Below are 13,265 nucleotides of genomic sequence, written 5' to 3' on the forward strand. Positions count from 1 at the left end.
CTGCTAAGAGAGCGAATAGAATGCTAGGTATAATCAAGAAGGGTATTACAACCAGGATGAAAGAAGTTATCCTGCCGCTGTATCGGGTGATGGTGCGCCCACACCTGGAATACTGCATCCAGTTTTGGTCGCCATACCTTAAGAAGGATATGGCGTTACTCGAGAGAGTTCAGAGAAGAGCGACACGTCTGATAAAAGGGATGGAAAACCTTTCATATGCTGAGAGATTGGAGAAACTGGGTCTCTTTTCCCTGGAGAAGAGGAGACTTAGAAGGGATATGATAGAGACTTATAAGATCATGAGGGGCATAGAGAGAGTGGAGAGGGACAGATTCTTCAAACTTTCAAAAAATAAAAGAACAAGAGGGCATTCGGAAAAGTTGAAAGGGGTCAGATTCAATACAAATGCCAGGAAGTTCTTCTTTACCCAACATGTGGTGGACACTTGGAATGCGCTTCCAGAGGACATTATAGGGCAGAATACAGTACTGGGATTTAAGAGAGGATTGGACATTTTCCTGCTGTAAAAGGGAATAGAAGGGTATAAATAGAGGATTACTGCTCAGGTCCTGGACTTGTTGGGTCGCCACGTGAGCGAACTGCTGGGCAAGATGGACCTCAGGTCTGACCCAGCAGAGGCATTGCTTATGTTCTTATGAAGCAAACCATTCAGAAGGGGTTCCCTGATTGGCGAAATTTAAAAAATCATTATAGCTTGCAGGTCCTATGCTTCCAGACAGATTTGCTAGGACATCAGGCTTCCCGGTGGTATAAATTAATATCTGAATTCTTGAATAAAAAAACAAAAACTAGTCTTACAGACATTTGGAGCATTGAGATAAAGCAGCATATTTCTGCGTCTCAATGGCCACGAATTTGGACTTGGAGGATTGAGATGTACAGCATCAGCATCTATGAGATAAACCTGTTTTTTCTTGTTATATAGATCTTTTTGGACTCCTGTTAGGTTGCAAAGGTTAGACAGTTCTAAATCTAATAGATGCTGACACTGTCATCTAGACATTGGGACACTGGATCATCTGTTGTTCTATTGTCCTTTGATACTCAACTTTTGGAAGTCAATATGGGGACTGATTAATATCATATGGAGTCATCAGTTCCATTGTCAGATGAGGTAGTCATATGTGGAACATTATTGCATATTAAGCCCTCCATGGACCGCTATAAATGCCGGCTTTTCCTAATTATGACCAGGATAGCCATGCAATGGTAACTCGTAATTGGAAAAATTATGATCGCCTCAATTTTCTTTTTTGGTAAGCGAATTTATGCTCAAACTATAGATATGAGAAAATGAATGCTGACGTGTTGGGGCATAGCAAATTATTTAAACTGGTTTGGGACCCATTGATGTGTTTTATTACTTCATTACAGTTATCTTTAATTTTTTTTTATTTCCACACACATCCGGGGAAGGGTGAGAGGGTGGGAGGTTATTTCTTTGCTTTGTCTTAATTTTTGATGAAATGTAATGAAAGGAAAAGGGGGATTTATTCTTTATGCAGTGTTATTGATTATGATTATAAGTGTTTAACTTGCTGATTAATGTAAATATACAGTTATGCACTTTTGTTGGTCTTAAAAATCAATAAAGATTTAAAAAAAAAAAGAAATTCCATTCACTAGTAGAAATAAGAAGATGTTTTTCATATTGAGGTCATGACGACAAAAATAAAGGAATAGCAAAAGTACAATACTATAAAGCATGCAACAAAAAGAACACAACTGGATAAAAGAACAGAGACAGAAGACACTTTTTTATTCTGATGACCCAACATCCTGTGTTTTGGCCATAAGTCTGCGTCAGGGATCTAGAAGAAATGAAAATATTTATATATAAATATAAAACTTATATCAGTCTACTTGAGCAATCCATTAATTAAAAAATTTTTTTTAATGATATTGAATACAACATATAAAATTACAAGGAAATGACACATTAAAAGATGTCCCCGGGTTAAGAACAAGTTCTGTTTTAAAAACTATTCTGAAGTTGAATTTGTATGTAACTTGGAGAATCTGTGTGTATTTATGGTCTCCTGTACAGTACACAGTCTATAAATGCATTTAAAAATAGTCCTCAAAATAAAGTACTATAGTTTTAAATAGAAATAAAAGATAGGAGGAGTGTGTGGCGCGGTGGTTGAAGCTACAGCCTTAGCACCCTGGGGTTGTGGGTTCAAACCCCGCACTGCTCCTCGTGACCCTGGGCAAGTCACTTAATCCTCCATAGCCCCAGGTACATTAGATAGGTTGTAAGCCCACCGAGACAGATAGGGAAAATGCTTGAGTACCTGATTGTAAAACCGCTTAGAAAACCTTGATAGGGGGTATAGAAAATCCTAATAAACTTAACTTATAGGACTTTACACTTATACACTTGTTTCTCTTCACAGAGTTGTGGGCAGCGTTTCCTACATGCCCGCTGCTGACCCAGAAGCCTTTCCTTTGAGCACAAAGTAGTGGAAAACTTTCTTTTTCCCTTCCAAAGTCTGATCCTAGGGCTCCTTTTACTAAGGTGCACTAGCGTTTTTAGCACACGTAGAATATTACCACGCGCTATATGGCTAGAACTAACATCAGCTCAATGCTGGCGTTAAGGTCTAGCGCGCGTGACAATTCAGCGCATGCTATTCCTCGTGTTAATGCCCTAAGGCAGCTTAGTAAAAGGATCCCCTAGTATTCTTCCCACCTTCTCCACCTCTTTGAGGCCTCTCTTGTATCTGTTTCCATCCATCCCATTGTTCCCTCTCCACCGCCACATCTAACATTTCTTCCTCTCATCTCTCTCTTCCACATCACTCCTCTCCCACCACCATATCCACTAATTTTTTCTCCCTCCCTATGCCCAAAAACTATTTCTTCATTTCCCCACATGCACCATCTCTCCCTCTCACTCAGACACTCGTGCCTAACAATTCTCCCTTTCTATTACCTACCTCAGCATCTCTTTCCTGCATTCCCTCCATTCTTCCATCCTGTGTCCCAAGTTCATACCCCCCTCTTTCCTTTCATCCTTTGTCCAAAGTTTGTGCTCTTTCCTCTGTGTTCCAATGTGACCCTTTTCCTCCTTTTCATGTCCCAAGTGGGTGTTTACCTGTGTTATGGCTTGCTCCCTCTTCCTGCAACCTTCCAGTCGCATTTGTTTGTCTTTGCAAAGCTGTGGGCAGAGCTTCCCTCTGACGTCGGAGGGAATCCATCCGGATCAGCCGCAGGCTGCATGTAGGAGCCGCTGCCCACAGCTTTGCGAAGAGAAACAAGTGTGGCTGGAAGGCAGCAGGATGAGGGAGCCATCCAGAACACAGGTTCACACCCGCGGGAGGGGGCATGAACTTGGGACACAGAATGGAGGGAGGGGCACTTTGGTACACGGTAGGGAGGAAGAGGGGCACATTGGGACATGGCAGGGACAAGCAGGACCCCCATTCTTAACTATGAGTTCAACATAAGTCAGATGTTCGTAATCTGAAGACTATGCATAAATTTATGAATTACCAAATATCCATATTTAATTATATAAAAAGGCATTTTTATAAAATATATTTTAAATAATCCATTCAAACAATCTATAAATGATAATACTAAAAGAATAAATTAATCCATACATTAATATCAAAACAACATATGTGCTCACATAATGAGGTCATGAAATAAATGGCATTCCATCCTATTATGTACAAGGATTAATAGTACTTTTATTTATTTAAAAACTCACATTCAACACATTCATATGTTTATTTACCTTGCACTGTAGTTCCTTTTAATAGTATTTTTCCCCGTTTATGTAAGCATTTTTCTTGAGAGGACCCTATCAGCTTTCTTCTTGGTCTATATTTGTAGGGTACCAAACACCGGATTTCATTCATTTCTCCCTTCTTTGTGGAAATGTAAAACTTTGCTTCCCTTCACTAGGCACTGGTGTTCTCATCCTTTCACCTACTCGAGAGCTAGCCATGCAGACTTACGGCGTTCTCAAAGAGCTGATGACGCACCATGTCCACACTTACGGTTTACTCATGGGCGGTAGCAACCGATCAGCAGAAGCGCAGAAACTTGCAAATGGTATCAACATTATTGTAGCCACTCCAGGCAGGCTGCTGGACCACATGCAGGTAGCTCTTCCTGAAACTTATTTTGGGGGATGGAGTGAACATGAAAACCCAGATAAATAAACATTAGAGGGATCTGTGGTGTTGGATGGGTTATGTGCAATGCTGTAGTATAACTCTTTTGTTGATCTAATGTGATATTGCAGACTGCACAGCAGTTCTGTTTGCAACAGGGCTGATAACAGCCACCAGAATGCTGATTTGCATGGAGATGTATTCTTGCAGCTTTTGAAGTGTTTGCTAATTCTTCTTGTTTACTGAAACTCCTGCAGAACACCCCGGGATTTATGTACAAAAACTTGCAGTGCCTAGTAATTGATGAGGCAGATCGTATATTAGAAGTTGGCTTTGAAGAAGAAATGAAACAAATCATAAAGCTTCTACCAAGTAAGTAAAACCTATTCATGGGCCATAAAACATCATTTTCCTACAACAGGGACTAATACTTCTAGCTCAGCCAGGGAGTGAGGAATATGAATGTTGCAATAAAAAGAAATGGAGGGAAAAAGCCACTTAGAGCACACATGGTGGTCACCCAAAGACTGCTTCGGAAGAATGAGCTGTTGTGTCACGTCTGAATCTTGCAATGCTGTATATTTCAGGGTTTCACTTTTATACTAGAATGTTAGAGAGAATGCCTGGGCATTTTGCTGTACTATAGGATGGGTCAATTTTGAACCTAACGGTTACTGTGGATTCTTTGTATTTGTGGATCTCAGAGAAGTTTTCTTTATAAAAATCTGGAGCTGGCAGGGACTGTTGGAATTTTGAAGCATCTGCTTCTAGCAAATGTAAAGAATGCAAAATGAGTTCACATGGGGATTTCATATTGAATTTTTCATGCACGTACTTGGCCTCTGCACCCTGACCTTGTGACTAATGGCATACTTGGTGCCACTGAGGAAAGGCACTAGGGCTTAGTTACCAGTGCAAATCCCATAGAGAGTAGAAAATGACACAATGAACAAACCCCACAGTGGACCACAAGTTATCCGCAACAGCGGAAAAGCTAATGCCTTCCTCTCCGTGGGAACGGTGACCAAACTTCGCACCGCCCACAAGAACAGTAAAGATCCTTGTCTCTAAAGTCCTTTACCAATATTCCCCTGGCTCCCCTCTGAAATTCAAATAATACCAACGGCTTGTCCTCTTCCTCTGCCCCACTCCCGGAGTGCAATATTGGAAGAAGGGAAGCACCAAAAGTCGGTAGCTTCGGAAAGGCCATTTGAAGAGATGGGCCTACCGGCAAGAGAGAAGGCATCACTCTTAGCAGTCTTTGTTCCGGTCTTGGTTCCAATCCAGACTCCAGTCAAGTTTGGTGGGGGGGAGGGGTTGGGGGAGGTTCATGGTCATTCAGGCAGGGAGGGGTGTCGCTCAGGCAGGAGGGAGTGAGCATCTCTCCTGCTGATTTCAGATGTGGAGGGCGTTGGAGGGTGTTGCGAGGCAGAAGGGAGTAAGGCACCCTCCTGCCGGTCTTTTGATCTGTTACAGTGGGGGGGTCGTTCAGACAGGAGGGAGTGGGCTTGTATTGATGCTGCCAGCGTATGAAGCTCGCAGGGATGGGGCGGAGGCGGGAATGGAGCTCATGGGGATACAGATGGACTCAGGGGACAGGGATGAGGATGGGGACAAATATTTTCCCCGTGTCATTCTCTAATAAAGAGTTTTCTCATTAAGGACTTCTCATGGTAACATCTGTATGTGCCAAATTTGGGTTGGAGTTTGAATTTAGAATCCAAAAGTGACATTAATGGTGATCTTCAACACTTAATGGTATATTTTACCATCTTTGCTGCTTTCTGATCAGCTTGTTTGACTCTCAGCAAGTCACTCAACTCTTCACTGGAATGGAGGAGTAATCGAATGGTTAATTCACTGAGCTGAGATCCTGAGGACCTGCAGCTCCTTGTGACCCTGGGCAAGTCACTTAATCTTCTATTCCCAAGGTACAAATGACACTTTAGATTGTGAGCCCTCTAGGGATATAGGAAGTAGGGTCATTCCATGTCAAGTGGTCCAATGCTGAAAATCATCCCTGCTCAGCCTTCTCCAAGTTGAATAAAACTTTGTGTGGATGCTCTCTATAGCCTCAAATGAAACCATGTAAAAATTTTCAGCTGAATCTCTATTGGTTTGAGATCCAGAGGCTGTCGAATGTAGGTCACTCTCAGAGTACTGTGCTCTACGTAACACAAAATGTATGTATTTTATTTGGTTTTATATCCCATCCTCCCAGAAGAGCTCAGAACAGGTTACAAGTTTACATACAAAATAATGTGTATTTGTATAACGTGATGGCAGATTTTGTCCAACAAGCCTCCAAGAGAACTTAAATTTTGTGAATTGATACAATCCTTGGCACTAACTTCATGTGCAGAGTTTGGAGTGTAACATTAGTTGACCTCCCCTTTTATGTGCCAGCAAAGTAGGCAGAAATGTTATAAAAAATGTAATTTCTACATTGACTCCTCAGTGCTCCTGACCTGTATTTCAATTCATCATAACTATACCAGCAGTCATGGCACTTGAACATGCACATAGAATTTGCATTAAGAGGCTTTGCAGCCAATTGGAAGCAAATATATAATTACACAAAGAAATGATATTAGTGCTTTATAAAAATTTTGGCCGTTTCTTGGTTGCAAATATCTCAACTGTACATCGTACAATTTTTTAATTTGTTATATCACTTGAAATAGCGTCTCTTCTTTGCTACAAAAGCCATTCTGTTTTAAATTTGACCTGGCCTTGCTTTGGCCAGAAGTTGGTTCTCAAATGCATGCATTATTCACACGCATTATACATGCAGTGGTAAAAAAGAGCATCTTTGGCATCCTGTTATGTAATATGCAAATGGAGCTAAAGGTATGAAATTGCATGGTGCAGCTAAGCTTGTTGGGCTTGCCGTGCTAACTCCAGGATACGACATCCACTGCTTTCACATACTCTTGGAAATGGCCCTTCAAAATGGACATTTTAGTTGTTGGTGATCATTGCAAATTCAATAAAGGTTCTTAGCTGCACATCTTCAATTTTAATAAAAATTTAATGACATTGTAGCCATGGCCTAAAACCTAACTAGGCAACTTATTCGATATCAATGTGCTTTGGTTTACAAGTTAATATAGTCGAAATAATATTCAAAATTAACATTTCAAGTTCTTATTTCAACGTTTTCTATTCTTGCTAATGATGCAGATAGTTATAGATTGTTGTCCGCATTTTCTTGAAGCTCCAATGATGACCTCAACAGGATGGCAATACAGCTATTCACAAACTATGTTGTCAAATATTGACAACAGATTCAAGGCATTGTACTCGGGCTGTCTGCATGATGAGCGGCATTTTGAAGTGATTATGTAGCACATTTATCTTTTGAAATTATTACTGTTTCCTCACCATACTGTTATTTGATCTCATCAATTTTACATCCTAATAAAAATGTAGTTATTAGAAAGTTATTTTCAATTTAAAATTTCTCTCATTCCAGTGCCTGTTTACATCTCCAACATATTTTAACAATAAATGCAGGTTGAAAACTTATACTTTCATGTGGACTTTCAGGCCTATTTTAAGCTCAAGAATAGCAGGTCAAAAATGTGGGCTCAATGAGTTTTATTGCCAAAAAATTGCTCTTTCAAATGGTGCAGGAAAGAAAGAGATTGGAGGATGTACAGTGTTGATATGACATTAAATATAGATATTCAACAATTATACTAGTCACAGCTCTACTTGATTTATAAACTATATAATAAAATCCTTTTCAAATTAAAGTGAAGTACTCAGACCTTATAACCAGTGCTTTAGTGATGTCACTAAATTGAGGTTAACAAGGGGACCATCATCGCCTTCACTGTCCCCTGACCACCCTTAATATATACACAAGGCACTCCACGTGCGTTGTTATATCCTATATGGTACTTATCTTTGCCGGGTGGTTGATTGTATAATGTTATTCCTCAATGATGATAAAGTGCCTAAAACTTGTGCTGGTGAGTTAAAATAAGCCGTTGTAAGCCATTCAATCTATAGTCCCTGTCCCCCCCCCCTTTTTTTTTTTTTTGTTAACCTCAATTTAGTGACATCACTAAAGCACTGGTTATAAGGTCTGAGCACTTCACTTTAATTTGAAAAGGATTTTATTATATAGTTTAAATCAAGTAGAGCTGTGACTAGTATAATTGTTGAAGATCTTCATCACGGGATACAGATATTTATTTTCCTATTAATTAGTTTATTAAATATAGATAACAATTTGCATAAAAGAGTTCTCATACAAGTGCAGTGTGCTTAAATGTTTATGGGGCAGTAACTGGCCTTAATCTCTTCTGTTCCTATTGTGTTTTCTGTCAAGGACTATGTTGTGTCGAATATTTGCCTGTGCATTCCACAACATATTTTCATCAACTTTTTGGTCCCCCAGTGATACACCAAAGCATACACTAATGATCTGAGTGATATATTTGGATTCAGCACAAAAGATCGTACTAGAAATATGACTTTTAGCTTGGTCGAGCAACTATTCTTTCCACAACCTGAATCAAAAGTTGATATTTCACTATCTTCCATGGAAGAAAAAAAAGTGGCCTTTAATAATGTGTGACAAGACCCAGAAACACTGAAATACATAACTAGGGTGAGCATATTACAGGGACCTTTTAGTGCAGCCAATTGACTTTTCTGGAGGAACATGGGATGCATCAGCCATTTTTGTGTATGAAGAAGAGGAGGGTTTGTAAAGATGTTGGACCTATGTAATTTAAAAGCTTTTCATTATATTGTAGTATGAAGCATATTTTTTTAAAAAAATCAAGCATAGAGTCCAAGGATATCTTTTCAAGTGGTAATAATAACGTAACACTTTTTTCAGAACGCAGACAGACTATGCTTTTTTCTGCTACTCAAACGCGCAAAGTTGAAGATTTAGCCAGAATTTCTTTGAAAAAGGAGCCATTGTATGTTGGTGTTGATGATGACAAGGATACAGCCACAGTAGAAGGCCTGGAACAGGTAATCTAAAGCAGAAATAGTGACAGGTGTGTTCGATTAAATGTGAATATATACATTGTATTACCCATCTGTACCACGGTCATCACTTTTTTTTTTAATTATTTCTTATAAATACTTCAACCCATTTTCAGGGGTATGTGGTGTGTCCTTCTGAAAAGAGGTTCCTTCTGCTTTTCACTTTCCTCAAGAAGAACCGCAAGAAGAAGATGATGGTATTCTTCTCCTCATGTATGTCTGTGAAGTACCATTATGAGCTCCTCAATTATATTGATCTACCAGTTATGGCCATTCATGTAAGTATCCTCCTTGGGGGGGGGGGGGGGGGCTTAATCATCTCTTTAAAATCTCTCATTTTAAGCCTAACATTTAACTTCACAATACTTGGTGACCTCACATTTAGTCTATCGTAATTCTTTATGTAGCAGTCTTCTAGATTAAAAAAAAAGAAGGGAGTTATAATAACAGCAGCCAGGATCATTTCTGAAGTAAAAAGGAATGAAAGTTTATCAGCTGCTTTCAAGGAATTATACTGTCTACCATTTCAGTGTTAGTTACAGTTTTAAGGGTTATGGATATTCTGTTTTGGATGTTGAAAAAGTGCCTTGAAGAGTTACCTATTTTCTTATGATTGTGCTCGATGATAGATATTTTATTTAAACTGCTGTGTTTCAGATTGTATGCCATTTTGATTGGCTCCTGAACAGCATCATGTAAAAGGAGCCTGCTGTGGTACTGGCTCCTTTTACATGTTTTGGCAGTTGCCACAATATCTGTTGTACTTGGGGGATCCCATCTAGAGAATGACACGGTGACAAAATTCATCACCGTTCTCGTCCCTGCGGATAACCGCGGGAAATAATCCCTTGTCATTTTCTAGTGTCTATTTCAACTTCAGTCCTTCTACACCAGCATTCTTCAAAGCAAAGCTTGCGGGTCAGTGGTTGTGCCCAATTATACTCTGATTCTTCCCTCTCTCCTTAAAGAATGACATGAAGATGGTTTCCCGTGGGGACGGGGACGGTGATGAATTTTGTCACCGTGTCATTCTCTAATCCCATCTTCTGGCTAAGACCACCGCCTCACTCAAATACCTCCCCTGTCCCACCTGGAATCACAGTTGCTGGGCCCTCTGCCCTCCATAGACTCCTGTTGCAATCGAGTAGACAAAATTTTCCCTTCCTATCTTGCCTTTTTCTCTTGCCGTGCTTTCTTCTCTCCCCCCTCCCCAACAAAAAAAATGTTAACAGCACACCAACAGCCATATTTTAAAGAACAGAAATCCAAGAAATAGAGGAGGGAGGAGGCAGCACAGACCAGCTTGTCCCCCATTCCATAAGGAATCATCACAGAATTCTTAAAGGTGAAAAGCTCAGCTCCGCTAGAAAGAAGCTTGCAGGCTGAAGCTCTGGGAACTACTCCTAGAAGTCATTCAATCGGAGAGCAGACCATAGATCATCCCTGAAAGCAAAGGGCATGGCCCACTAAACCAGAGAACTATGTTCCCTCTAAGCAGAACACATGAGCAATCGCACATATATTTTAGGAGCATCACCCACAGATTTTACATGGTTGCGCACAAAAATACTTGCACATCTGGAAAATTGTTGGGGTTTTAGAACTTGTCGCTCACATGAGAAAAATTTTGCATGCACCTGGCCAATCCTTAGAGGGATCATTGCCAGAGAGCCCAGTCCATAGACTAAGCTTCCAGGAGGAAAGATCCAGATGAATTCCCTCACGTGCCAGCATCTGTCAATATCTAGGACTGCACCACTCCTTATAGTCACACGTCTAAGAAAATCTGCTTTAATAGCTAGTTATAGAGATTGAAATAATAGTGTGTTCATGTTGTTTGTGCATCTAGGGTAAGCAGAAGCAGACCAAACGCACCACCACATTTTTCCAGTTCTGTAACGCAGATTCTGGAATACTGTTATGCACAGATGTAGCTGCCAGAGGGCTGGATATTCCTGAGATAGACTGGATTGTACAGTATGACCCACCTGATGATCCAAAGGTAAACTATGTGAATTAAAATGATATTTCATTCTCTAATATTTCTAGCAAGACAGCAGCAGGCATCTTGAATTGGTCCTGTGCTGTGGTACATAATCCTTGGTCCATTGACCAGTTTCACTTTGTTTTGTATGGTAATGTATGTGATTGCTACTTGAACCCACTTAAATACGTAGAAATAAATGTCAACCAACAAAACAAACAAGATGAAACCTTTTTATCTGCTTAACTGACTGCATGTCTTCATTAGCTTTAGGGAACTACAATACAGTTTTTCAGGTGAAACAGAATGAGCTGGTAAAGGCAAGGGATGATAAAGCCTTAATCTACAAGTTGTAACGCATCGTTTGTAATGCATCGTTTTCCACTTTCAGATTCACTCTGTCTCAAAATGAAATTAAGGCTTCTGATTATATCTGTTTATAAAAATACTAGTCTTTAAGCCCGTTAAATTAACGGGTGCTAGAATAGATGTGTGTCTGTCTGTCTCTTTCTCTCTCCTTGGCCGCTTTCTGTCTTTCTCTCTCTCTCTCCTTAGCCGCTTTCTGTCTTTCTTTCTCTCTCCTTGGCCGCTTTCTGTCTTTCTTTTTCTCTCTCTCTTTCCTCGGCTGTCCACCACCACCCCTTGCCTACTCCCCCCTGTCCAGCAGTAGCCCCTCACCCCCTGTCCAGCAGCACCCCTTCCTTGCTCCCCCTGTCCAGCAGCAGCCGTTCTCCATACCTTTTCCCCCCCCCTGTCCAGCAGCACCTCTTCCCTGCTCCCCCTGTCCAGCAGTAGGCCTTCTCCCTTCCTTTTACCCTCCCCTGTCCAACAGCACCTCTTCCCTGCTCCCTCTGTCCAGCAGTAGGCCTTCTCCTTTCCTTTTACCCCCGCCCCCTGTCCAGTAGCATCTCTTACCTGATCCCCCTATCCAGCAGTAGGCCTTCTTTCCCTGCTCCCCCTGTGCAGTATCCACTAGCCCAGGCAGCCTCGCATTATCGAAGTGGGCCGGCCTAGCAAATGCCCCACGGCTGCTGTGTTTGCTGGTCGGGAGGTGAGAAGAGGCGTCTCGGAAGTGCAGGAATCAAACCGCCGATAAAATTGCTGTCGCAAGTCGCCCCACGCGCCCGAAATCAAATTTGGCACGGAAGGACAAAGCACGTTGACAGGATTTTATTATAGAGGATAAAGTTGATGGTTTTCTTTGTGCTCTTGGTTTTTCTGATATTGAGCTGATTTTCCAGTTATTTACAAATAATAGTATATTTTGTAAACATTAAACATTGATTACCACCCTCTTACCTCTACCCCTTCCAAAGACGACAACCCCCCCCCCCCCCCCCCCCCCAATTTTAAAATATTCATAACCAGGCTTTGGCATACCTCAACACACCTTTTAATCTTGTGATGCTTGTCTTATGGCAGCTGGGTGGTAGATGTGGGAAACAGTCTCCCGGAAGAGGTGGTAGAGACAGAAACTGTGTCTGAATTCAAGAGTATGTGGAATAGGCACATGGGATCTCTTAGAGCAGTGGTTCCCAACCCTGTCCTGGAGGAACACCAGGCCAATTGGGTTTTCAGGCTAGCCCTAATGAATATGCATGAAGCAAATTTGCATGCCTATCACTTCCATCATATGCAAATCTCTCTCATGCATATTCATTAGGGCTAGCCTGAAAACCCGATTGGCCTGGTGTTTCTCCAGGACAGGGTTGGGAATAACTGTCTTAGAGGACAAGTTAATGGTTACTACGGATGGGCAGACTTGATGGGGTTTTTGGCCTTTATCTGCCATCATGTTTCTTTAATGTGACAAGATACCAATAGAAAAAACACACTCCAACAGATATATAATATGATTTAAGTACTGCAGAAACTGTAGTTACAGCGGTTTTGCTGAAAACAAGTATAGATTTTCTCAAGTTTTTACTTGAATAGAATAGTGTCGCTAAAAAGGACTTCGTGTCGTTTAGTTCATCTCCTCTGTGATTCCTATTTCTCTAATCTCCAGACCTGGAAATTCTGCTCACATGCACCTTGTCATAGCTTACTGAAAGTGTTTTTCCCCTAAACACCAGTACATAACATGGTAGAAATTTTGATTTTAGTTGACTTTCATTTGGTTGATC

The 13,265-nt window shown here is 40.9% G+C and overlaps 1 protein-coding gene across 1 annotated transcript in view; it reads left to right on the forward strand.

Annotated features, from left to right (window-relative positions):
* DDX18 (DEAD-box helicase 18) overlaps window positions 1-13,265 on the forward strand; it is a 44,935-nt gene that overhangs the window by 10,592 nt on the left and 21,078 nt on the right. Inside the window, exons 6-10 of the mRNA XM_033946512.1 lie at window positions 3,934-4,133; window positions 4,403-4,517; window positions 9,001-9,140; window positions 9,272-9,433; window positions 11,005-11,157. Of these exons, the coding sequence (XP_033802403.1) occupies window positions 3,934-4,133; window positions 4,403-4,517; window positions 9,001-9,140; window positions 9,272-9,433; window positions 11,005-11,157 (770 nt within the window). The remainder of the gene's footprint in view (window positions 1-3,933; window positions 4,134-4,402; window positions 4,518-9,000; window positions 9,141-9,271; window positions 9,434-11,004; window positions 11,158-13,265) is intronic.

Source organism: Geotrypetes seraphini, chromosome 5 (genome assembly GCF_902459505.1).
Source record: "Geotrypetes seraphini chromosome 5, aGeoSer1.1, whole genome shotgun sequence".
In the NCBI taxonomy this organism is placed as follows: Eukaryota; Metazoa; Chordata; class Amphibia; order Gymnophiona; family Dermophiidae; genus Geotrypetes; species Geotrypetes seraphini.